Below are 27,663 nucleotides of genomic sequence, written 5' to 3' on the forward strand. Positions count from 1 at the left end.
TTTTATTAAAGGCTGGGGATTCTCGTAGTAAACTTTAATCCCGCGGAATTCCAGCCCCGGGGTGCGCAGACTGTCCGCGGCGATCGGCGGCCCCGGCCGCGGAGGTTTTCTTTCGGAGGCGCCACCCGTGGAGTCCGCGAGTCCCTGCGAGAGCCGCCTGGCTGGCGCCCGTCGTCGGGACGGCCTCGGGGCGTCGGGGCCCACAAGAACCGAGGTCGGGGTGCGGCGGCGGTCCCAGAGGCCTAGGACCGTCGGGGCGCGCTCCCGTGGTCGGCGCACGCACGGCCGGGGGCGCTGCGGGCCCCCGAGGCAGCTGCCGGCGCCGCCCGACGTCACTTCCGACCGGAGCCAAGATGGCGGCGGCGCGGCCGCGGGTGCCGAGGCGGGCGGAGAGGCGGCGGCGGCGGCGTGGACGGCGGCTCTCGGACCTCTGAGGCGTGGGCGCGGCGGGCGCAGGTAAGAGGCGGCCGGGGCGGGCGACCTCCGGGGCGGCTGCGGGCTCTGCGCCCGGACGCCCGTCCCTGCCCGCGATGAGCGAGGCGGCGGCGGCGGCGACACGGTGGGACACGGCGCGCAGGGCCGGGTGGGACGCGCCCCGTGCGAGGTGCCGGCGTCCCGGGCCGGCGGGCGCCCCGAGCCTGGCGCGAGCCGCCGGCAGCTCAGTGGTGGCCCGGGGGCGTCCCTCCCGTGCCGAGCGCCGGGCCGGGCTTCGGGGCTCGCCGCGGTGAAGTTGTGGGGTTCGCTTTGTCGCCATTGGTTTGCCGCGCGCCCCGCGAGGGGGACGCGTCTGGGCTGCGGCGGCGAGTCCCCCCGGACCCCTGGCCCCGCACCGCCGGGGCTCACTTGGGGTCCCAGGGCCTGTCCGATTGCAGTCGTTTTCCTTTCCTCTATTGTGCTGACCCCCTGTGTGTCTCGCACTTGCATCCTTAATTTGTTTTGTGTCCTGCGTCTTTGTGTTTCCTAAATAGTTTTTGTGTAGTTTAAACCTGGAAATTGTCTCCCTGGATATTTCCACAGATCCACCAAAGCTTTTGTTTTTAACAGACGTGCACAAAATGTATTGTTCGTTTTGTTACTAAAAATACCCACTAACCTATTTTTGATGGTGGCAAGTGAGACACGAAGTAGACGGAACAGGTCAGTGTTATTCCCACACCTCCGTGGCCCCTTCTGACCCACGCGTGACCCAGTGAACCATGACTGGCCACCTTCGGCGGGAACAATCCGACATTGAACCGGGAAACCGAAATTCCCAATATCGGGCAGCTGCCTTTCCCTCCAGAGAGGGGGAGGTTCCGGCTGGCCCCTCATTTTCTATTCAGTGTTGTGTTGAGGTTTTGGTTTTATTTCAGAAGTGGGATGCCCTTTGGGGAATCCCAGCAGGTCCTTAGGTCCTTTTAATCCGACACTACAGTGATGATACCGAGAACGCGATTAAAATATTCCTTCAAGTTTTTGTTTACTACAGATTTATTGTTAAAGGTAGACACAACGTTTAACAACAAACTGAACCTTTCCATGATTGTCTTGCCTACTAATTTACCAGGCTTCATTTAGGTTGCATCACTTACATCCAAAATTGGGATATTGTAGGCCATTTTAATTTTTTAACGTTTAATGTTTTGAAATTTGCTGTACAAATACGGAAGAGGAACTGAGACATAAACGTGTTGTTTTTCACTAGGGTTTTGTTTTTGAGATGGCATGCAGTTGCCCCTCATTCTCTAGAAGCTTCCTTGCGAATACTTTTATTTGACCACATTCTTGTACGTGTAGAATCTCAGTGTAGCTTTCAGAGGACTTTTAAAGATCATCTTAATAAATCCCCTCATTTCAAGCTATGGAAATACTGAAATTCACAGTGGTCCAGGCTCTCTTTATACATCTTTTTTGGTTTAAGTAAGTTAAGACATTTGAAGTGCTTAGAAAAGTGCCAGGCACATGGTAATAATGTTCAGTGAGTTCACTCTTGTTGATTCTGAAGGTGGTTTCTTTAATTGAAAAGTTTGTATATTCAGATTTGTTTTTTTTTTTTTTTCATTTCATTTTGTGGACAGATCCTGAAACAATGCGCTTTAAATTTGTAATAATATATTTGTTTTGTAAGTACAAAATGACAAAAGATTCTCACTGAGGATAATTTGAAAATAAGAGAAAAGCACAAAGGAATAGAAGTCAGCCATAACCTTCCCACTCTTCAGATAAGCACTGTCAACATTTTGGCAAACCTCCGCTTCCTGTCTCTCTTGGTGTGCATGTTTGTATTTCTTTACTTATATGTACTTATTCTTTTCTACATATTTACATTTTATATAGGATTGGTATCATACTGTGTATATTGCAACTTGTCTTCCCTTTATTGTGAGCTTGTATCTATGTCAGTAAATTTTCCTAAATATGATTTTAATGGCTATGTAATACATGAATGGGCCGTAATTTATTTATCAATTCCATATTGATCAGTGAGGTCTCTATAGCCTGATATTTTCTTTTCATTAAGATGCGTTTAAAAGGTTTTCCTATTGTGCATATTAAAGTTCCATGAGATAGATGCAAAAAGAAATTCTGTTTTTAGTCTCTAAATCTGCATTTTTCCTGCCAGTGCAGTTACAAGAAGAAGCACTCAATTTCAGGTCCCTTGTATTTTTGTCTCCCTCCCCCAGGTCTGTGCAATTACATACGTACATCTGCAGACGTATTCTTTTGATGATTATTTTATGTTAGATGTTTATTTATTCATGGGACTGTTTCTTTAAGCTGCTGATCCCTCTTCAGGCTCCAGATCTGATTTACAAACCTTCTAAGTTCTGTTAAATCGTAGAGTTTCCAGGATGGAAAGCACCTTAGGTTATTTACTATTTTCATTTCTTCCCAACTTGCTTTTCATGCTATTTTTAATACCCATGCAGAAGGAAAAGCCTGTGGGTTGCACTAGCAAGCTCCCTAGGGGGGAGCGAAAAAGATGTAGGTGGACTGTGGAGGGCGGGGGGATTGTCAAATTTGCGTGGCAATGTATAAATACAGGGAGTTTCCAGATGATGAGGACGTAACCTGACATTTACTACTGACACTGCTGACAGGTGTCTAGTGCCCTGCATTTTGCATGGTGCCTATAAGTCATGCTGCCATTCCTCACAGCATTGGGTTAGAGGGCTGAGAGAGTGTTCTGGTTTTCCTTTTGAAGTTAGAATTTTATAGTTAGCTGTTAAAATCATCCTTGTGGACCAACTGAAAGCTATGGACTCCATTACTGAAAGCAGTATTAGGTTCCATGAAAGCAGGGTTTCTTAACCTCCGCACTTCTGACATTTGGGGCTGGATCATTCCCTGTTGTGGGATCTGGCCTTTCCGTTGTACCATGTTTGGCAGCATCCTTGGCCTCTACCCATGAGATGCCAGCAGCACCTCTCCCTAGTTGTGACAACCAGTAAAATCTCCAGACATTGCCAGATCTCCTTAGGGGGGCAAAATCACTCCAGTTCTCAACCACTACAGTAAAGGAAGGCCCATCTGACCGGATGGTTGAATCATAGGAGCAGTGTATGGAATCTCTTTAGTCAAAGAACTGAAAGAATAGACTATATGGTTTACATGAAGTCTGCTTTGATGCTAGGAAATGCATTTACTGGCCTGTGGAAGTTCCTTTTCTGCATGTGGTTTGAAGACTTTATTGAACTGTCACCATGAGCAGTTTTGCTGCAAGAGGTAAAGCAATGCCAGGTAACCCAAGGACGTTGAAGGAGTTTTCATGACACAGGAGCAGCATTCCCAATATGTAGATTAAATTATTATGAAATGTAAATAAAATGCATAAAGTTGATGCATGGTGAATAATTTAGGCTTGTAGTCTATTATTCTGAATAGTACAGAAACAGTAGCTGTCTTTTCTCCTGGAAAATGAGACTTGGTGAAGCAACCCCATGAAGATTGATGGTAGAAGCCGAACTGGTTTTTCTAAGAGCTCTCTTTCTTTCAACAACCAGTTCAGGGTGATGCACTGAGACTAATTTGTCCTGAGGACCTGAAGTTTATATTTGAAGTGCTTACCTAATGTTAACTTATTATTTAAAATTTAAAGATAGTGTATTGATCTTCATGGTAAACATGCAGCATCAATGCAGTTCCCCTTGTAAAAAACGTCAGTTGTCAAATCTTTAAAAATGTAGATAGTATAGATAGAATTTTTATTGTGGTATAAGTTACTCTTTAGTTAGAGCTTACTGGTAAGTTAAACAAAAAGAGGAGTTTTGCTGTTGGCCACATTTGGTGATGGGGTGGTTTTCTGAATTATACCTGCATAATTTCACTGGAATGAATGCATACATTATTTATATTTCTTTCTTAAAGAGAATGCCTTTCATTCCCCACCCCCTCTCCCTGAAGCATGAATTAGAGTTATTGTATATAGTAAATCTAGTGCATTTGGAGTGAAATATGCTTATAATATTTTTTCTCAATAGTGCATAGTATTTATTCTTAGAGTCTTGGTTCATGTCATATCTATGCTGTGCTTTCATATATTAGTCTTTTGGAACATGTGGTAAAGGAGGTTTCACTGAATTATGTATATATATGCCAGCCATTTTGGTGAAAAGAGTATTTTGTAGCTCTTGCAATAAATCATGATAGGTTTTGCTTTGAAAGAGCTAAATTACTTCTTGGCACAGCTTGTCTGAAATATGTAAAGCTAAGTGCAACTGTTCGTTTGATTATGGTGAGCAGCTTGTCTAGAAATCGGTAAAACCTACCCATTTTACATGTAATTATAAGTAGTTCCACCAAGACTATATTAAACTCCAGTGGGAAAATTCTCTTTAAAATTCAAATAATTGAAATGATACCATAAAAATTTGAAAAGAATTGTGAGATTCACCAAACTCTTCTATACCAAAGTATGAATCCTGTGCTTACCTGGGACTTTATTAAGACAGTAAAAATGAAGCTTAATTTGGAATACCAATAGAAAAATGACATTGTAAATGTTTCTTACTCTGTGACAGTTATTTTAAGGATTTTGCTATAATTCTGAAAGACCTAGTTTTAAAGTACATCTGAAAGTAGGAATTTTAAAAAAGAGGGCTCTTTTGACAAATTTAGATTCTTAATTGGGAAGCTCTGTTACCAATTGTTAGAGGTCACTGAGCAGGTTAGTTCCCCTCTTTTGGGAGATAAGTATTATATCAGTGTAACCCCCCAAGATAGTTGACCCTTAGATGATACGGGTTTGAACTACATAGGTCCACTTATATGTGGATTTTTTCCAATAAATATATTAGAAAAATTTTTGGAGGTCTGTGACAATTTGAAAAAACATTTTCTTTTTTCCAGCTTTATTGTAAGAATACAGTATATAATGCACATACAAAATATGTGTTAGTTGACTGTTCATGTTATCAGCAAGGCTTTTTTTTGGTCAACAGTCGGCTGTTAGTAGTTTTTGGAGAATCAAAAGTTGTATGTGGATTTTCAGCTGCACAGAGGTTGGTGCCCCGAACCTTTGTGGTGTTCAGGGGTCAACTGTAATTTAATTGAACCCTTCCTCAGTTAATGTACAGAGTGAACCACATCACAGGTCAAGCGCAGAGACCGAGCTCTTTCTGGCAGTGGCAGGGGTGGGGCAGTGGTTCTCTCCTCGTGCTGTTTGTAAAGCAGGGGCGATGATTTTACTTCTTTTCTTTCACTGGAATGTTTTGAGATGAATAGATGAAGACTCTGCAAGCAATTTGAGATACTTCAGGTTTTTCAAAACTACTTTGCTTAGATAATTCTCTTAGTACAGTAGGTCTTGAGGGATAACATGGCACAATTATTGTCAAGAGAAGCCCTTCCAGGTTATCTCCAAGTCCTTAAGTTTTTTGGCCCACCTCTTCCTCCCACCACTGGATGAACATGCTCGAGGGGGTGACTTTTTTTCTAGTCCCTTTCGTGTCTTTCACAAAGCCATGTCCTTCCTCTTCTTTCTCTTGGCATTTTTTTTCCCTTGGTGGTTTACTCTGTCCCTGGGCATCCGCTTGGCACCCCCTTGCCCTAGGCGTCCTGTTGCAGCTGAGGATTTCTACATCTCCATCTCCAGCCTTAAAGGCAGTCTGTGCTCAGAGCTTTTTTTCCATTTGCCGGGTGCAGCTTTCCATGTGGACGTCTGGCTTGTCCTCAAGTGTCTGTAAAACGGAGCTCACCATATTCTACATTAATACCATCCCTACTCCTGGCTGCTTTATCTTTAAAATATATTCATTCTTCCAGTCAGTCACATTCCAAATTTTGGACTCATCTTCACCATCTCTTCTTACCTCCTGTTCAGTTAGAAAACACATTCTGCCCATTCTTCCTCTGAGGTGTCGGTCATATTTTTTGTTTCTTTTCAGCTGTCATCTGTGGCTCAAGCCCTTATCCCTTGTCATCTCGCATTCCAAACCAGGCTGCGGTCCCGGTGTCTCTGGCTGCCCTCTCCCCGCCTGTGCCTTTACTCGGCCTTCCTGCTGGGCAGCCGTGAAACTAGGCTCTTCCCTGGCCGCCCGCCTGCCCCTGCTCAGGGCTCTGCTTCTACCTAATTCCTCGACAGCCTGGGCTTTTGGAGTTGGTCTGATGGGAGGGCGGCTGGACAACAACTCCTCACACAATGTCTGGGGAGCCCTACCCACAGGGTCAGGTTTGCTTTAACCTGGAACTCCAGCCCCTCAGAACTATCCCGTCCGGGTCTGTTAACTGCTCTGCATAGACCCTCACCTGTGTCTCACTGTTCGTTTGCACAGCTAATAGCACCAAGAGACAGTCTTTTATCCTTTTCATCATAATAGGGAGGCATTTATCTTTCCCTTGAAATAAGAATTCCAAGTAATTTATTTTGAGAGAATGTTTTCTTTAAAAAAAAAAAAACAACTCATGTTTGTTAAGAGATTCTTAAACTGTAGAGCAATACACAAACATTGCTCTGCAAACAGTAGGCATTGCTACTATCTCAAAATGCTTTTGAGAACAGAAAGTTACATATTTAGAGGATGGATTCTAAGCCTTAGATTTTATTTAAAGTAGAAGAGTCATGCCTTAGCAAAAAAATAAACAGCCTAATAAACTCTTGGGAGAAAACTTAGAGACTCTTGTAGTGACATACATGTGCCTGGCATCTTAGCAAAATACAGTCTGTCACCCTACCTGGTATAGCTTCGGATTTTACTTTAGGAATTCAGGAAGCCTCCCTGTCATGTATGTGTAGTTTGTGAAAGATGAGTTTTCCTATGTATTTTTTTTTGTAGGAAAACCATGAACGCTCTGAGCAGCCACTTGAAGGTGACTCTACTAATACTCAGAGAGTCTTTTTGTGAGAAAATGAATACTTGAGGCTAGGATCAGTGTGTCTTGTTATGAAGCTTTCTTCCCAGTTCCTGAAAATATCTGTGTTTTGAATGTTTCATCACAAAAGTAACATGTGCATTAGAAAACCAGTAACTCTAAGGGGTCAACTGAGAATTTGTGTTGTTTTGGGAATTGTAAAATGACCTATCATGTGGTATCTTGCTTTAGAAATTTTGTGTTTGAGTTGGAAGCTTGGCATTTGAGTGCTACCGAGGAATCAACTTGCTTTTCCTTTTATAATAATTTAAAGTTTTTGCACATCTACTATAGGGAAAATGTCAGAAGAGTATCATTTTATAGGAACTTCTTTGATTTTATTGCTGTTTTGCAGAATAAACAGTCAGCAGTTGGTTCAGTCGTACTTTCCCCAGGAGAGGTGGGAGTTATAATAAAAACCATGAATGTGTGGCACAGTTCTCGTTAGCACTGGGAAGCATTTGTCTTCTTAACCACACACCCCTTCATGTGGATTTTTACATTGATATTTTTTGGCAATTAGTCTTTAAAATAAGGAAAGGAAATTAACTCTTTAAATGAAGCATTTTGCTTGGTTAGACTTACATCATCCAGGAAAATTCACAGTACTTTTGTTTGTAGTACCATGGGGAGGAATATCCTACTGATAAAGTCTGAGTGATATGTTTGCTTTTCTTTAGAGAAACCAGACATTTTAAGTTGTGGGGTTAGAGGGAATTACTGTAGAAACCATAAACAAAATCTGAAATTTGTGATGTGATGAATTACATGTGTAGTGCTATATATAATGATATACATGTATAAATGTAATCAAATGAATAAGGGAGAGCATCTATTAATAGCTGCCCATAACAACCACCAGGTAAATGGTAAGTAATCAGCAATTGCTATATACGTTTCCTGCTAAGCTAGCTCTTTCTTGATGGATGTTTGGAGCAGTGTTTTTTTGGAAAATTTCCCTCGACTCTTCCCCCTCCCCCCACCAAGTAAAGGAGAGATATTCTAAGGGGAGGAAAAAACCCCTAACGTGCCATAATCTAAATTTGGATCTATAGCACTTCCCTAGCATATCTGCAGATCTCTTACTTAACATTCTAATATGGTGTTGGTTAACTTACATGTATCAACAACAGCTCTGATCGGTTTCATTTTCTCATTGCAGCTCTGCAGCTCTAAAGCCGTTCAGAACAGTGGACCCATTTTTTCCCCCCTCTGTTATGTGGAAACTGTGTTGTCAGTATCAAATTCTCCCACCTGGAGTAAATTCACTGAACCCTGCTTCCCTTTTTAGGTTTATGTCAGGACACTCTGCTGAGACTCGAGGATATTTGTCCATGGTGTTCTGGGCCTGATAGAGGAAACCGATGTATTAAAATGGGAGAAATTAATGATTTTATTGTAAGCAGTCATTCTTTGCTGCTTATAATTAATATAAAGTAATTAGTATTAGTCATCTCTGAGTGAAATTATTTTCCAGTTTGCCCCAAAATATCTCTTCATATAGTTTTTAGGTAGAGAAATTCCTCTGTGTGATACCATTGCCTTTCACCTTGGGTAGAAATCATTCTAGAAGGTGAGAGACATGAGCAACCAGTATTTTTTAGTGTGAATCTGGATGTTCTTGATGGTTATTCTTGTGAAATTTAGTTATTTTAGAAAAGGAAAATGAGTGATTTTTCATGTAGTAAATTCCTGGGCAGGTTCACTATTTATAAATTACATGCTTCCGCTTAATCCAATGAATTGGTGCTAAATGGTTTCACGGGGTATCTGAAGTTTATAGGTTGTAATTTGGTGATTCTTTTTATGTCAGTAGGAATTATGAGTGGTACTTTTTTATAATGAGTACATTAACTGTAAATTAACAAAAACTGCATTTAGAAGTTTGTATAGTTTAGGTATTTTTATTATTTTTCTCGAAGTTACTGGATTGCAAGAATCTTGTGGTCAGAGTAAGTTCAGTGTTAAACACTGTAATTCTCCTCCACTAAAGCTTAGTCATCGTTGTATTTGCTACAATGATATTTATTTACCATGAAAGACTTTCTTTATGTAGTGATTAGTTTTAGAATATTTTTCTTATGGAGGCCATAAACTGTCTGAGACTCCTTTCACTAAGTGGTATTTCTAAAACTTTTCTTTACATCTAGTTCATGTTTTAATGCATTTATGATCCTTTATGTCTATTTTATACAACCATACTAGTTCTCTTATTTCTGTTTTACTGTTTGTCCATAATCTATATGTTGCTTTCTGAGTCTTCAAAATTAGTTTCTTCTGAGTTTCAGTGTTTTAATGTGAAATTTGTTGTAACTTAAAGCAATTATAAAGTAATTAATATTAGTGATCTCTGAGTGAAATTATTTTCCAATTAACCCCAAAATATTTAAGCTGATCTAAAAGAATAAATGTAAAATATCAGTCATTCCTGGGTGATTATGCAAATCAAATCAAATAATTATTTTCCTAATTTTCTCCCCTCTCTCAGACTTAAGCTAATCTTAAAAGAATCTGCTATTGCTTTTACTGTGTCTCTCAGAGTTTTACAGATAGTACGGTCTGCACAGGGCAGACATAACAACTAAACCTGTTGTATGTGGTGCATTAATGTTCCTTTGTGTCTGTCTTTGGCCTTTTCTTATAGGATGGGTGACAGAGATACAGCTGGGGCTTCAGGGCTGGTCTGATCCAGGAATGGGGGGTGTCCCACATATCTCTAGATTCCCTGGTGTCTGGGCTTCCTTATCAGATGACAGCAGCTTAACAGTTGTTGAGGTTGCCTTGACACTTTGAGGGACCAGTATTTCAATAAATATCCTAATTATTTTGTTGTTGCTCTATTGATACTGGACATGTATAATCAAATCACATTTATGATATTAAGTTAAATATTTCTAAGGATGGTTTGTCCTAGAATTTGGAAGCAGTATCTTAAAAACTTAAGTATATATATATTATTAAAATCTTGGATATGTAAAACCAAGAGCAAGCTTTTATTTTTCCAGGAGTGTATGATATTAGTAAAAGATGGGTGTAAAAATTCACATGCTCTAAATTTGTATATCTATGTAATGTACTCTATCTGATAAATGTCACCAATATGGAATGGATGGATGAATAAAAGTATTCTACAAGGTTTGGTCAAGCATTGAAATCCAAAAACGAAAAAACTGAGGCATAAGCCAGGGTTGGAGAAGTCCTAGGGATTTTGAGATTTTCAGTATTTGCCGTTGGAAAACCAGAGGCACTTAGTTGTTTATCATTTAAAAAAATTTTTGATAAAATTGTTAAGTTTCAGTGATATATATGGAAAGATTCCTCTCTGCCTCTACATTGGTGGGATTGCTCAAGTTCTCAAATTTGATTAAACTTTGACCTTGAGGTGCCTTTATTAGCTGAGTGGGTATGTAGAAACAGTAGTGCTGAAGCCAACACTTGACTATGGAAGTTGTGTGGGACTGCCATCACCCTTGCACAAGGGTTTTGCAGTGCTGGAGGTTAAGTTACTTCAGTCATAACTTGTAGAGACTATAGTTGCTTTAAGATACGTTAGCATACTGCAGCGAGTCACGTGATTACCACTACAGCTCAGTGGTTCTCAACTGGGAGGGTATTTGGGGATATGTGTGTGTGTGTGTGTGTGTGTATTTTTGATTGTCAAAATGATGGGAGGCACTGCTGGGTGTTGATTGCACAAGACAGTAGCACTAAGTGACCTTAATGGAAGGGACAGTGTCCCACAAGAAGAGTTGCCCAGCCCAAAACAGTGTGGTCTACTGAGGACACTGCTACTGTCTCAATCCTCTCATTGTAAGATCCCTTATTTTTAGTGTAGTTTAATAAAGAATTTAATAAAAAAATATCATTTGAGAAGTCAGTGTCAGATTTGCAATAAATGTTTTTGATATTTTTAAATATTTGAGATACATAATTTGACAATGTTGTGAGTCAAGAAGGAAAGAGAAAAAATGAGGGTCTGGTTTTCAGCAGTTAGGATTAGAAGCAATAGAGAGGATGGTCCAAGCATACATATAAGTGGTCTGAGCATAAAAAGATGTTAAGATCCTCCTTTTCTCCAGAAAGAAATGATGAGGGCATTCCTATTTGGACAAGACAGTGTAGAAAGTCAGGGAGAAGATTATTAATCATGTAACAACCTAAATGATAACACTTGATTAAGAAAATGTGAGATTCATTGAGTTAAAATGAAAAGAAAACATTTCAACAACTTTAATATTTTAGTTATTTGGTGTCAGATGTCAGGGGTATCTCTGTTTTTGAATTGTGCCTGTGTGCTAGCAACTCCAAAAGGGGAGGAAGAAGAAAGGAGGAAAGGGTGTATAAATAGAGTGGGAAAAAAAAATGAAAAGCAGATGGAAAGGAGGAGGCAGCATCTCAGAAAACGGCAGTTCCGTCCTTCCAGGTCCTTGGGATAAAAACCTTGGCTTCATCCTGATTTCCTTTCTTTCATACCTGACGTCTCATCTGGTGGCAGATCTTGGGGGCTGTATTTTTAAAGTACATCCGGGCTCCGGTTAGTTCGCACATCTCTTCTACTACCCGGGCCAAGTCGCCATCCTCTCTTGCCTAGATTGGAGCATCAGCTTCCTGAGAGGTCGGCTTGCCTCCACCCAGTCTCTATTTAAATCTGAGTCACATTCGCTAGCTTCTGCCCCTGAGCCTCCCAGTGGCTTTCCGTCTCTGGGTGGAAATGTCATAGTCATTCTGGCGGGCAGTGTTTACCTTGCAAAACCGTACTTAATCTGCGTCCCCCCGCCCCACACACCGTCTGACCTCACCCCTTGCCCTCGCACTCCCTGGGCACCAGCCCTGGTCTGTGCTCCTTCCACCCCCAGCACCCAGGCACCCAGTGCCCAAGCCCTGTGGGACTTCTCACTCCACGTTCCTGCCACCTTAGGCTGCTCCTCCCGCAGACCTTCCTGGCTCTCAGCTCTTATCCTTTTGACTTTTATGCAGGCATCCTTTTCTCAGTGAGGCCTTCTCTGACCATTCTTTTTGGACTCACAGGCATAAAGACAGGGACAGAAATGGTAATTCCTGTCTTCCTAGGTCCTTCTCCCTATGGCCTCTTTATTTCTGCCCAAAGCACTCTCTCTCATTATCTGATGTACTAAAAATTTCTGTTTATTTGTGTATTGAGGGTTTCCTTCCCCAGAGGGCAGGGATTGTTCTGCTCAGTACTCAAAAACTGTGCTTAACACATAGTAGGTGCTTAGGAGAGGTAGGAGTAAAATGATGGTGCAGTATGATTAAGAAGCAGTAGCAGAAACCCAAGTATGAGTCTGTGGCTGAGTTCTCTTAACTTCTATGAATCTGTGTCTTGTTAGTGGAGAATGCTCGTGCTTCCCTGCGTGAAGACCAGCTGAGCTGATGGGTGTGAGGGTAGCACAGTGCATGATCTTCATTTATTATGACTAGTGTTGCTGCCTCTAGAAGAAGCTTCATAAATTATAGTTATGATGATGATAGCAGTGATTCTTGTGAGAAGGAAAAGACAAACCAAAGGAAATGATAAATCACTGCAGCTCTTTACAAGTAACTTGCATTAAAACATTTGCGTTTTACTGCAGCGTTTTTTTTCTGTTCCTCCATGAGAATTCCTGGTGCCCAATATTGATAAATCCACCTGTAAAAGCTTAGTAAGAGGACATTTTACTTATTGACATTTTACTCATTCCTGGGCACCTAAGGTGTCACACAGTCCTCCTTGTGGAACCGTGTGGCAGTCCGTAGGCATTTGTGGTAGGGTCGGATGTGCACACTGTAGGCCACTAACCCCTCCTCACTGCTTGACACCCAAATACGCATTTGTAACTTCATAATGATTTCAAATCTTATAGAAAAGTATTGGTTATGTTCAATATACTAAGGAAGGTCATGCAAAATGTGCATAGAAAGATGCTCAGTATTCAAATTTAAAGGAATGAACTTCATGGGTTTTAACCTCCAGTTACCTGAAATTGTATTCACTGAGCACTAAGAGTTTGTGTTGGTTTGGCTAGCACGGAGCTCTCTAACAAGATGCAAGTTATAAAATATATTCCCTGTGCCAATTACAAATAAAAACTAGTTCAGATGACCAGCCCCTAACTTAAAAATAGTGCCTTTGAAAGGTAACCAAGTTAGTGTGATTAAATTAGCTCAAGGGAAAAAAACCTAAAACTATCCTTATTAATGAACTGGGGTAAAATGACAAGGTGCTATCCTTTATGATAGTGGGCAGGCACTATATGAAGAATGTCATTAAGTTAACACATTCTTTGGTTTATTAACAATTAGAACATAAAGGTACAATGTGAGCAGAGTATTATGTCTTATGAGAGTAGGAAGAAAATATAATTTAAAGCAAGTTTATAAAGCAATAGGAGAATTATGCTTATTGGTGTATATATTACATGCTGAAAACATTTAGAATGGTATTGTGGGAATGCTACTTAAGGTGGCACAATCTTCATTATTATGAATTACTACAAATGACTCCTAGGACATATGTGCCAGAAAGGACCATCCTCATAGATTGTCATTTAGAAACAAGTTGTGTCATATTCATTTACAAAAAATGATTTTGTCCTGTTACTTTACTATACTGTGAATATATTAAACAAAGTTTGAAAGGAATAACTGTAGTTCTCTCCAAACAGCTTTTATTAAAACATTGCATTTTGCTCTGAGTTTTTTGTTCTGTTCCTCAAAGAGAATTCCTCATGGAAATGTTAGTGTATCCACCTTTCTACTTCAGGAACTTGAAAAACAAAATAATGTAAGGGGATCTGATTGTGTTTGCATTCAACACAGTGTGGGTATAAGCAAAAGGAGGACATAATGTTGCATAATAAGTGACTCAGCAGGGCTTTGAGTTTCTGACTATTAACAAAGCTAATCAATTTTTTTCTTAGGAATGATGAAATTCCAAAGCAAAAACTTGATGTCATTCTAATGGGTCCACTTTCAGTTGTAGAGTACAATGAAGCCCTAGTAAGAAATCTGTTTTATTGTAGATAAGCTGTGAGGTAAGCTCTCAGTATAGATTGATACTGATCTCGCATGGAGTTGCTTTATGAATAGCCGTTTGATCTCGCATGGAGTTGCTTTATGAATAGCCGTTTGAGCAAACTCTACAGTTCTGTATGTGGTTTTAAGTCACTGTAAATTTGTAGGCAGGTACATATTACAATTGTCTGTTTTTCTTTTTAGGGCTCATGTAATCAAAGAAGTTTCTTTGTTGTGTGTATCTTTTCAGAACACAAAAGGAATTGAAAATGAATCAGGTGAGTTTAAAAATAAGAATTTATACAAATACATTACCTAGATGTTAGACCAGTTCTTGATTTTTAAAAGATAGTCACACACACATTCATTCCTCCCAGATTTCCCTTTCTGTTTCTTAATACCATTGCTCAGTCCATCGCTTTCAGAGTGCGCATCTGCTCGCGGAGTGGACTGTGCGCCGTTTGGGCTTTGGCCGGCACTTCTGAGGGGACCTGAGCAGACTGATTCATTCTTACAGATCTTAGTTCAGACTTTCTTTATTTCAGCCTTTCCCTTGCCACACTCTAGGGTTAATTTTTTGTTTTAGCTTTGACGCTTCTTAAGCTTTCATTTTTAATACTTTTTATTTGTGATTATACATTGGTTGAAGAGGGAAGATGGCAAGTTATTTTAGAGACAGAAACTGATCAAAGGGAAAGAAACTTCAAGCATTCTGCCCTGGAAAACCTGTTCATAGTTACAACAAGAGGGTAAAGGAGAATTCTTATTTTCTGATCTTAATATTATTTCACTTGCAGTTATAGAAATTTATGAGTGTTAGAAACACTCTTGAAATCATAAATGTTTTTTAAATACAAAGGACAACTTAAAAATATGAAGTCTAATTTTTAGTGCTGCGCTTAAAACTATCAGACTTGAAAACATTTTGTATCCCTCATCAACTGAAACTTCAGACACCTTTTTATCATTTATTTACAGGTGCTTCTAAGTGGAGATTACAAGTCCAGTTTCATTTAGTTGACTAGGTTTTGAAAATTCAGTCCTATGTTGCATTGAGAGGTGAAATTTTTGGAATGGATTCTTTTGATTTCTTTTCATTACTTTCTTTATCAAAAATATGTTTATTTTAATGCAGAGGACCATACATCATAAAAAATGAATCTGGGTAACACATGGGGCACATGATTTCTATTATTTTAAAACTTGCAGATTTACTGACAGGCTTTTGAAGGCAAATTACTTTTTAAATAGTGAGATGGGGTTGGGGAAAGAACAGAGTGGATTTTCATAGTCACAGTCCATCAAAGTCATATGCATACAGATTTCATTTATTCTTCTATTTTAAGACTGGTCCTTAATGTGAACCTGGTCACCCAAGGGAACTTGCTTTTCCATTGCCTCTGAGCTGTTAGAGGAGGCTTGGGTCTGAATTAGAATGATTGTGAAAGCTTCCAAAGTGGAATCTATAAATATTGACATTGCCTTTGTTACACCACTGTTCATCAGTCAGTTCATTTCAGGTGGCTACAGTTTTAACCTTAGGCTTGATAACGCTCTTAATTGTTATTAGGGTACTAATATTTTATTTCTAATGTATTTAGACCTGGGTGACATGTCACACTTTTGCTTTAATGTTCTATTTATATCAAACAAACTTGTTTTTAGGGTAAGTCCTCATGCCATTCACAAGAGTTGTAGCAATAACTGTTTTTTTTTTGGCTCTTCTACAATTTCATTTTGTTTTTGACAAATTTTAATAACAGATCTGCAGAGGATTGCCTTTGATGCAAATGCCAGATACCAATGGAAAAATGTCCCCTTATGTTTCTAATGGTTAGCACATTTCTGATCTGGGTGTGGTTTAAGTGATCTGGTAGGAAATGAAAGTTTTATTTGGGTTGTAAAGAATTGTCCACTTTTTATGAGTAAAATTTTCAGCATCTTTAGTTATATTTTCACTATTTGAGGAATATTAGTTGCTTGACAATTAGACCTAGTTATTATATCATTGTACAAAATATGAGTGGTTTTCAACAATTGTCTCAGTAATTTTTAAAAGTTAAGCATTGTTTCAGGACATTTTATGTTTTTCCTTCTTATATTTATTCTCCTGTGGAAGTGAACCAAGGAAAATGACCAGTAAATGCTTGAAACACTTCGAAGTAACTACACAAAAATTCAGATATTTGAAGTTTTAGCTTGAAACAGGTTGATTTTTAATTAAAATCTTGGTGGTGATTTTAGGGTCAGATTATTCTCCCCAGGGACTGATCAGCATTGCTTTGATGTATTTAGCTGTCAGATCTCTTAAGATACGTGTGGTCATGAATTCATTTCTATGTAGTAGAGTTTTAGGGACTGAAGGATCCTAGGTGAGCATCTAATGTTGTTTGCAAGCGAGCCCTTCAGAAGAAATGATAGGCTCCAAAGCCTCCGTATTCTAAGGACTGACTCCTGAAGTGGCGTTCTCAACTGTGCAGGCTCAGCAGTGTGTCCCAGCGGTCCTGGTGTGGTAGCTTGCCAGGCTCGTCCTTTAACCCCGGCCCGCCAAGCCCCAGATCCACATTTATGTCCTTCTTTCTTTCCAGCCTGTTCTCCATTCAACCTTACCCCTTTCTACTGCCTCTTATCATCCCAACTTAGAACCCAGCTTGCTTTGCAAGTGAGTCTTTGTTCCTTCGATGAATCCAGGCCTGGTTGGCAGTCACTCTATTTCCTCCCCTTGCTCTCCATTTTCTTTTCTTTCCATTTTCAAGTCATAGATATATTTTGCTTGCTTCATTAACATTCTACAGCCATCCCAACATTTTTTAACTTTTGAGATATTCCACTCTTTCCTACTCCTTTTCTTACATGTATCTAGGAAAGATCCAGAACTTTATAAGAGACTCTCTAATTGAATAGAGTTTATCAAAGGTGTGCAAAGTGCCTTAATATGAGTATGCTTATAGTGGCTTAAAAGAGGATATGCTAGAGTTTAATGCCAGTTCCTATATATTGTGTTGTGTGCTTTAACAAACAAGCCAGGCACTCTGTTAAGTATTGCATATACATTTTCTCATTAATTCAGTCTGTAACCATTTTATGAAGTATAGGTATTTTAAACATTTTATGTATAAAGACATTAAGGCCCAGAGAAGTGGTCATGGCTTGTCCATGATCACTCAAACAGCAAGTGATTGAGTTCTGATTCATACCCAGGCCTGTCAGATTCCAAAACTAGGTTCTCGGTCACCATGCTATACTACTCTAGGTCAGTCAGGAGAGGCTGTTAGGCTGCACCTAACAAATAGGCAGCTCCCAAATTTCAAAGGCTTAACACAGTAGCTGTTTATTTCTTATTCTTGCTGTACATTCATTGTGGATCTGCTGTTGTAGTTGCTCAGAACTAATGATGATGGAGGCTTTGTCTCATCACACATTACTTCTACTCACATTTAATTGACCAGAGTTGGTCATATGGCCACATCTATCTTAAAGCTTTGGTTGGGGAGGGTAGTACACTCCCATCAGGTCCCTGGGAGGAGAGGAGAACTTTAATATTTGGGTACAGTCCCTGTAATTTTTTCCCCCCAGCTTTATTGAGATATAATTGACAACATTGTATAAATTTTAGCCCTGATGACTTAATATAACTACTTTTATTTCTAATTTACTGAATCACACTTAGGGTTTTTTTTAAAAGGAATGTTTGCATAACAAATTGTTCTAATATTTGAAACTTTCAGTAGTTTATGATTACATCTTCTCCACATCCTGATCAGTAATCTTTGATATTGTCAGTAACGAATAACAAAGCAACTTAGCAATTTAGCCTTCCAAACTTGTCTTAATGTTTTGTGTAGTGAAATAACAAGTTTTTAATCACTTGATGCTGCAGATGCAACCCTGTGTATTGGGATAAGCCATCCTTAATTCAGTGATCTTAACTGTTTTGAGCATCCATTATTCCCTCATTCATCCTTCATAGACTGCATCTCTTTGTGCTGTGGGTTCCGCAGAGAACTAGATAGGCAAGGGCTTGGCTCTGTGATTGCATACTCAGAGCAAGACAGTGAAAAAAGCAAGAAGACAAGGTAATTTCGGTTAGTGAAAAGTGCAGTGAAGACAATAAAATAAGGTACTGTGATAGAGAATGATGAGGAAGGCGGGGCAGGTTCTCTGGATTACAAGGTCAGAGAAGGCTGTTCTGAAGAGGTAATTAATAATAAGACAGAGACTCAAGTAATAACCAAGAACCAGCTATATGAAGAACTAGGGAAAGAAAATTCTACCTAGAGTGAGCAAAGAGAGGGGTGCAAAGGCCCTGAGGTGGAAATGAATTCTCTTGTTCAGGGAACAGAGACCAGGCCAGGGCTGGATTTTAGAAAATATTGGGGACTCTGGGACGAGACCAAGTTGGTGAGAGGCAAGGGCCAGATTTAGAGGACCTTGAGGGCTGTGGAAAGAGGTTTGTATTTTTTCTAAGTGCAGTGGGAGGCCCCTGGACAGTGACATAATCTGATTTCCTTATTGTGCCCTGCAGACCAGATTGTAAGGGGTAAGACTGCCATAATATGTTTTCACTGTGGAGATTAACATGTATTACAGGACAGTTTCTTCAGTTGGATAAGTTAATGGACCTGCCAGCCTTTTAAAAGAGGGTACTTTTTTATATGTTGACTATCATTCCTTTCCAAAAATGGTATAGATTTTCTTGTTTTCTTTCCTCATCTGTTTATTGTTACTGCACTCATACTCTTTCCTTAACCAAATACAATTTAGTGACATTTCAGTAAACTGAAGCTTGTTTGATTTTTTTCCCTCATGGTTTGTCCCCAGAATAGTAGCTGTGAGTATTTGTTTACAAGTTTAAATAAAAGAGCTGTTGATAGATTTAAAGTATTTTAACACTGGTTCTTGGATGTCTTTTGCTTGTACCAATAATGACCATGGTGATTATTATTAGTCTGTTGTGGCAATAATATATATCTGAGTATGAATATACTATTGACATATTCTTTTTTTTAATGAAAAAAATATATTTTTATTTTGGTATCATTAATATACAATTACATGAGGAACATTGTGGTTGCTAGATGCCCCCCATTATCAAGTCTCCACCACATACCCCATTACAGTCACTGTCAGTCAGCGTAGTAAGATGCTATAGAGTCACTACTTGTCTTCTCTGTGCTATACTGCCTTCCCCGTGCCCCGCCTACATTATGTGTGCTAATCGTAATGCCCATTGTTCCCCTTCTCTCTCCCTACCCACGCACCCTTCCCAGGCCCTCTCCCTTTGGTAACTGCTAGTCTATTCTTGGGTTCTGTGAGTCTGCTGCTGTTTTGTGCCTTCAGTTTTTGCTCTGTTGTTATACTCCACAAATGTGGGAAATCATTTGGTACTTGACTTTCTCCACCTGGCTTATTTCACTGAGCATAATATCCTCTACCTCCATCCATGTTGTTGCAAATGGTAGTAGGATTTGTTTTTGTAGTAATATTCCATTGTGTACATCTACCACATCTTCTTTATCCATTCATCTACTGAGGGACACTTAGGTTGCTTCCATTTCTTGGCTCTTGTAAATAGTGCTGCGATAAATGTAGGGGTGCATGTGTCTTTTTGAGATTGGGCTTCTGCATTTTTAGTGTAAATTCCTAGGAGTGGAATACCTGGGTCAAATGGTATTTCTATTTTTAGTTTTTTGAGGAACCTCCATACTGCCTTCCACAATGGTTGAACTAGTTTACATTCCCACCAGCAGTGTAGGAGGGTTCCCCTTTCTCCTCATCCTTGCCAGCATTTGTTGTTCCTAGTCTTTTCTATGTTGGCCATCCTAACTGGTGTGAGGTGATATCTCATTGTGATTTTAATTTGCATTTCTCTGATAATTAGTGATGTGGAGCATCTTTTCATGTGCCTGTTGGTCATCTGAATTTCTTTTTCGAAGAAGCGTGTGTTCATATCCTCTGCCCATTTTTTAATAGAGTTAGTTGCTTTTTGGATGTTGAGCCATGTAAGTTCTTTATATATTTTGGATGTTAACCCCTTGTCAGACATGTCATTTAAAAATATATTCTCCCATTCTATAGGATGCCTTTTTGTTCTGCTGATGGTGTCCTTTGCTGTACAGAAGCTTTTTAGCATGATGTAGTCCCATTTGTTCATTTTTTATTTTGTTTCCCTTGCCCGACAAGACGCGTTCAGGAAAAAGTTGCTCATGTTTATATTCAAGAGACTTTTGCCTGTTTTCTTCTAAAGAGTTTTATCATTTCATGACTTACATTCAGGTCTTTAATCCATTTTAAGTTTACTTTTGTGTATGGAGTTAGACAATAATCCAGTTTCATTCTCTTGCGTATAACTGGCCAGTTTTGCCAACACCAGCTGTTGAAGAGGGTGTCATTTCTCCATTGTGTATCCATGGCTCCTTTATTGTATATTAATTGATCATAAATGCTTAGATTTATATCTGGGCTCTCTAGTCTGTTCCATTGGTCTATGGGTCTGTTCTTGTGCTAGTACCAAATTGTCTTGATTACTGTGGCTTTGTAGTAGAGCTTGAAGTTGGGTAGCGAGATCCCCCCTGCTTTATTCTTCCTTCTCAGTATTACTTTGGCTATTCGGGGTCTTTTGTGGTTCCATATGGATTTTAAAACTATTTGTTCCAGTTCGTTGAAGAATGCTGTTGGTATTTTGTAGGGATTGCGTTGAATCTGTAGATTGCTTTAGGCAGGATGGCCATTTTGACAATATTAATTCTTCCTATCCATGACAATGGAATGTGTTTCCATTTATTGGTATCTTCTCTATTTCTCTCATGAGTATCTTGTAGTTTTCAGAGTATAGGTCTTTCACTTCCTTAGTTAGGTTTATTCCTAGGTGTTTTATTCTTTTTGATGCAATTGTGAATGGAATTGTATTCCTGATGTCTCTTTCTGCTAGTTCATCGTTAGTGTATAGGAATGCAGCAGATTTCTGTGTATTTATTTTGTATCCTGCAACTTTGCTGAGTTCAGATAATAGATTTAGTAGTTTTGGAGTAAATTCTTTAGGGTGTTTTATGTGCAGTATCATGTCATCTGCGAACAGGGATAGTTTAACCCTTTCCTTGCCAATATGGATGCCTTTTTTTTCTTTGTGTTGTGTGATTGCCATGGCTAGGACCTCCAGAACTATGTTGAGTAAAAGTGGGGAGAGTGGGCATCCTTGTCTTGTTCCCGATCCTAAAGGAAAAGCTTTCAGCTTCTCACTGTTAAGTATAATGTTGGCTGTGGGTTTGTCATATGTGGCCATTACTATGTTGAGGTACTTGCCCTCTGTACCCATTTTGTTGAGAGTTTTTATCATGAATGGATGTTGAATTTGTTGAGTGCTTTTTCAGCACCTATGGAGATGATCATGTGGTTTTTGTCCTTCTTTTTGTTGATGTGGTGTATGATGTTGATGGATTTTCGAATTTTGTACCGTCTTTGCATCCTTGGAATAAATCATACTTGATCATTATGGATGATCTTTTTGATGTATTTTTGAATTTGGTTTGCTAATATTTTGTTGAGTATTTTTGTATCTATGTTCATCAGGAATATTGGTCTATAATTTTCTTTTTTTTTGTGGTGTCTTTGCCTTGTTTTGGTATTAGAGTGATGCTGGCCTCGTAGGATGAGTTTAGGAGTATTCCCTCCTCTTCTACTTTCTGAAAAACTTTTAAGGATAATGGGTATTAGGTCTTCACTAAATGTTTGATAAAATTCAACAGGGAGACCATTTGGTACAGGGGTTTTGTTCTTAGGTAGTTTTTTGATTACCAATTCAATTTTGTTGCTGCTAATTGATCTGTTCAGATTTTCTGTTTCGTCCTTGGTCAGCCTTGGAAGGTTGTATTTTTCTAGAAAGTTGTCCGTTTCTTCTAGGTTATCCAGTTTGTTAGCATATAATTTTTCAGAGTATTTTCTCATAATTCTTTGTATTTCTGTGTTGTCAGTAGTGATTTTTCACTTCTCATTTCTGAATCTGTTTATGTATGTAGACTCTTTTTTTCTTGATAAGTCTGGCTAGAGATTTATCTGTTTTGTTTGTTTTCTTGAAGAACCAGCTCCTTTCATTGATTCTTTCTATTGCTTTATTCTTCTCCAATTTAGTAATTTCTTTCCTAATCCTTATTATGTCCCTCCTTCTAGTGATTTGGGCCTCATTTGTTCTTCTTTTGCTAGTTTCATTAATTGTGAGTTTAGACTGTTCATTTGGGATTGTTTTTCTTTCCTGAGATAGGCCTGTATTGCAATATACTTCCCTCTTAGCATGGCCTTTGTTGTGTCCTACAGATTTTGTGGTGTTGAATTATTGTTGTCATTTGTCTCCATATATTGGTTGATCTTTGTTTTTATTTGGTCATTGATCCATTGATTATTTAAGAGCATGTTATTAAGCCTCCATGTGTTTGTGTACTTTTTTCATTTTCTTTGTGTAATTTATTTCTAATTTCATACCTTTGTGAACTGAGAAGCTGATTGGTACAATTTCAATCATTTTGAATTTTCTGAAGCTCTTTTTGTGACCTAGTACATGGTCTATTCTTGAAAATATTCCATGTGCACTTGAGAAGAATGTGTATCTTGTTGCTTTTGGATGGAATGTTCTGTAGATGTCCGTTAGGTCCATCTGTTCCAATATGTTGTTCGGTGCCTCTGTCTCCTTACTTATTTTCTGCCTGGTTGGTCTGTCCTTTGGAGTGAGTGGTGTGTTGAAGTCTCCTAAAATGAATGCTTTGCATTCTATTTCCACCTTTAATTCTGTTTGTATTTGTTTCATATATCTAGGTGATCCTGTGTTGGGTGCATAGATATTTTAATGGTTATATCCTCTTGTTGGACTGACCCCTTTTATCATTATGTAATGTCCTTCTTTGTCTCTTGTTACTTTCTTTGTTTTGAAGTCTATTTTGTCTGATACAAGTACTGTAACTCCTGCTTTTTTCTCCATGTTAGTTGCATGAAATATCTTTTTCCATCCCTTTGCTTTCAGTCTGTGTATGTCTTTGGGTTTGAAGTGAGTCTCTTGTAGGCAGCATATAGACAGGTCTTGTTTTTTATTCATTCAGTGACCCTATGTGTTTTGATTCGTGCATTCAGACCATTTACATTTAGGGTGATTATCAATAGGTATGTACTTACTCCCATCACAGGCTTTAGATTCTTGGTTACCAAAGGTTTAAGAGTAATTCCCTTATTATCTAACAGTCTAATTAACTCCATATGCTATTACAAACACAACCTAAAGGTTCTTTTTTTTTTTCTTCATTTTCTTCCTCCTCCATTCTTTATATATTAGTTGTCATATTTTGTACTCTTTGTCTATCCCTTGATTGACTTTGGGGGTAGTTGATTTGATTTTGCATCTTTTTAGTAATTAATTGTTCTACTTTGCTGTGGTTTTATTTCCCCTGGTGAAAGCTATTTAGCCTTAGGAATACTGCCATCTATAGCAGTCCCTCCAAAATGCACTGTAGAGGTGGTTTGCGGGAGGTAAATTCTCTCAGCTTTTGCTTTTCTGAAAATTGTTTAATTCCTCCTTCAAATTTAAATGATACTCTTGCGTGGTAGAATATTCTTGGTTTGAGGCCCTTGTGCTTCATTATGTTAAATATATCATGTCACTCCCTTCTGGCTTGTAAGGTTTCCCTTGAGAAGTCTGATGATAGCCTGATGGGTTTTCCTTTGTATGTGATCTTCTTTTCCTAGCTGCTTTTAAAAGTCTGTCTTTATCCTTGATCTTTGCCATTTTAATTATTATATGTCTTGGTGTTTCTTCCTTTGGTCCCTTGTGTTGGGAGATGTGTGCACCTCCATGGCCTGAGAGACCATCTCCTTCCCCAGATCAGGAAAGTTTTCAGCAATTACCTCCTCAATGACACTTTCTATCCCTTTTTCTCTCTCCTCTTCTTCTAGTACCCCTATGATGCAAACATTGTTCTATTTGGATTGATCACACAGTTCTCTCAATATTCGTTCATTTCTAGAGATCCTCTTTTCTCTCTCTGCCTCAGCTTCTTTGTATTCCTCTTCTCTAATTTCTATTCCATTTACCTTATCTTCTGCTACATCTAATCTGCTTTTAAATCCCTCCATTGTGTGTTTCATTTCAGATATGGAATTTCTTAATGATTGAATCTCTGTCCTATATTCATCCCTGAGTTCTTGAATATTTTTCTTTACCTCCACGAGCATGTTTATGATTTTTATTTTCAACTCTTTCTCAGGAAGATTGGTGAGGTCAGTTTCATTTGGCCCTTTGTCTGGGGTTTGTGAGATTTTGGTCTGAACCAGGTTCCTTTGACATTTCATATTTCTAGTGCCCAGAAGCTCTAGTCTCTGGAGCTTCTCAGCCCCTGGAGTGAGGTGGGGAGTTGCAGAGGAGTGACGCTGGTGCCTGGGGGAGAAAAGAGCTGTTTCCTGATTCTTGGCTGCAGTGCCTGTCTCCAGTGTCAGAGCCAGTGGGCGGAGCTCACAGGTGTCAGCCTCTGTGCTTTGTGTCTGTAGCTGTCTTAGGCAGGACCTCCCTCTGGCTGGCCTGACGCCAGCGCAGTGACTGCCGGTTTGCAAGCTGGTGCTCTTAGGCCAGGAGGAAGGCTTGGCATGCTGCGTATCACAGTGGGGGGCTTTGGAGCTGAGTAGCCAGCCAGGGGGATGGAGTGCCTGAAGCTCCTCAAAGTTCCCAACCTGCTGGGCAGAGCGCACCCAGACAACCTAGTCCAGCTTTCCCTTCTCCCTTGTGCAGCAGGCTCCGTGCAAACCCTGCCCCTTCAGCAGCCCTCTCCCTGCTAGAAACCCTCTCAGACCGCCTGCCTTTCCTTTGTCCCAGAGCAACCGGGTATGGATCCCTGTCTTCCACAAACAGCTAGAATCTCAGCCTCTTAAGCACTCCGCCTGTTTTAGCTTTCCAACCCTACTAATCTCCAGAGCACCATGCAATGTAAGTTTGTGCTCCAAAGCAGATCTCCAGGGCAGGGTGTTCAGCAGTCATAGGCTTCTACCCCTTCCCCACTCCATTTCTCTTCTTCCCGCCGGTGAGCTGGGGTGGGAGAAGGGCTTGGGTCCTTCCAGATCAAGGCTTTGGTACGTTATGCTGTTTTGTAACTTCTGTTCTGTTCTCCAGATGTATGCACTCTGGTGCAGCCTTCTTTCCTGTTGCTCTTTTAGGATTAGTTGTATTAACTATATTTTCATATTATATGTAGTTTTGGGAGGAGTTCTCTGTCTTACCTCTCAAGCTGCCGTCTTGAATCCATTCATATTGACATATTCTTAATATGAAGCAGTGTCAGATCTAACCTTTTCCACCACCCACTGCTATTGCTTTCCAGTGTTAGAGCAATTTTGATTAAATCGTATTTTAGAAAGTAGGTACTTTAATTAAATAGATTAAAACTTATAATAATTTATGATCAGTCTCTGGGTGGAATGTGTAAAAGGAATTACTCATATAAATTCAAGTGAAATACCTGTGAAACTTGCTTATTTTTAAAAATAAAAACATTAGTGCATGTTGCCTATGTCAGATAGTCATTGCAGCCTTATGTAGCAGCAGCTAATAATGCCAATGCTGTGCTGTATAGCTGAGTTATCTTACTAATTCCAATAAATATTTATCCAAGAATGTGGGGAGCGGGGAGTGGACTGGGAGGGAGCAGGCTGGTTCCGAGGCTACAGTGTGCCCGAGAAGAGCAGCTGAGGGGGGAGTGAGTGGCCAGAGAGGTGGGGGGTCCGCTCTGTAGTAATTTTAAAGACCAGAGTAGACTACCCAGGGAGTTGGGAAACTGTTGGAAGGTTTTGAGCAGAGGGATGCTTAAGTTGGATTCGAAAAGAACTTTGATTTTAAAAAAGTATTTTCTAGGGCATTGTATATTTGTCCTTTATTTTCTTGGAGCATTGAAGTTTCACTTTAACATGATTTAAAGAGAGTGTGGGGCCCATTTACTTATTTTACTTTAAAAATCAACTTTGAGGTATGATTTATGTGCTGTAAAATATACTTGCTTGAAGTGTGTAGTCTTGAGTTTTGATAAGTATCTGTAGTCATGTAACTACCATTGCTCTCAAGATCTAGGGCACTTCCATCACCTCAGAAGGTTCCTTCTGGGTGCTCTGCAGTCAGTCCTTCCAGCAGCCCTTGCCTCTGGCCACCTCTGACTGCCTGTCTGCCCTTGTGGATTGTTTTTTTTCCTGTTCTAGAATTTCCTATAAGTGGATTCATACAGTACATGCTATTTTGTGTTTGTTGCCTTTGATCAGCATGTTTCTGAGATTAATTCAATTTGCTGTACATACCAGTATTTACTGCTTTTACAGAAGATGTTTTATAGGAGACCATCTGTGTTAGTTCTGATAACTAGATATCAAAGATATCCAGATAAATCTGTTCATAATTGTATTTCTAAAGATACGATGACAGCCTGGGATGGCTTTCTGTCTTTTAGCCTGAGTATCTCACCCCCCTTTTTTTCTAATCCTAAATATATACATGGCATAAGAAAATTGAAAGCCACTTTTTCTGTTTTAGCATATGATTAATAATGGAATTCTATTTTATAGGTAATGATAAATACAGATTTGATTTTTCAGACTTTAAAAAAAAAAGACTTCCAGATAAGGTGTTTTCTGTTTTGACCTAAACTTCAAATAATGAATGTGTAGTCTAGGAAATTAATGTGTTCAGTAATTTCTGGCACTGAAATCTCATTTTGAATCATGCCTTCTATTACATAAATTAATAGTGTTTATAAAATCTGGGACACTGTCTTAATGAAAATACTAGAATACTCTTGAAATTTGAAAAAAATTTAGCAACTTGAATAATACTTCTTTACGTAACTGTGGCAAGCAGGCATATACATTTTTTTGTTATTCTGGTGTTAATGCTTTGGTAAAGAAGATGATCATGGACTAACTTAGCTCCGCCTTCCCTTTGCTGTCTCTGACTCACGTTCCACCTTCACGCCTTGTGTTGCCACTTCAGCTCTGTGACACTGGGCAAGTCACTTGACTTCTTGGTGTTTACTTTCTTACCTGTTAAAAAGGGATAGTAGTGGTGCCTACCTCATGTGGTTATGGTCATGAATAAGTGAGTTAATGACCGTAAAGCACTTAGGCCAGTGCACCTGGCATGTAGGAAGCACTCTTTAAGTCATTATTAGCATCATTGTCATCATTACTGTCACCTAGTAACCAAGTGTTGATTCTGCCCTATAAAATACCTTTCAATCATTGTTGCTGCTTCAGTTCAGATCCAAGCATCCCTTGTTTGGACTATTACAGAAACCTCCTAATTGGCTGTTTTGT

At 39.5% G+C, this 27,663-nt stretch overlaps 1 protein-coding gene across 4 annotated transcripts in view; it reads left to right on the forward strand.

Annotated features, from left to right (window-relative positions):
- Positions 1-316: 316 nt before the first annotated feature.
- Positions 317-27,663, forward strand: part of PRDM2 (PR/SET domain 2) — a 130,401-nt gene continuing 103,054 nt past the window's right edge. For 2 of the 4 annotated variants that reach the window (XM_036999607.2, XM_073233230.1), the window contains exons 1-2: positions 319-456; positions 14,545-14,618. In XM_036999607.2, the coding sequence (XP_036855502.2) occupies positions 14,610-14,618 (9 nt within the window). In that variant the 5' untranslated portion in view covers positions 319-456; positions 14,545-14,609. Of the gene's footprint in view, positions 457-14,544; positions 14,619-27,663 lie in introns of all 4 variants that reach the window. The other 2 variants (XM_036999610.2, XM_036999608.2) reach the window with 2 other exon arrangements.

The sequence above is a fragment of the Manis javanica genome, chromosome 4 (assembly GCF_040802235.1).
Source record: "Manis javanica isolate MJ-LG chromosome 4, MJ_LKY, whole genome shotgun sequence".
In the NCBI taxonomy this organism is placed as follows: domain Eukaryota; kingdom Metazoa; phylum Chordata; class Mammalia; order Pholidota; family Manidae; genus Manis; species Manis javanica.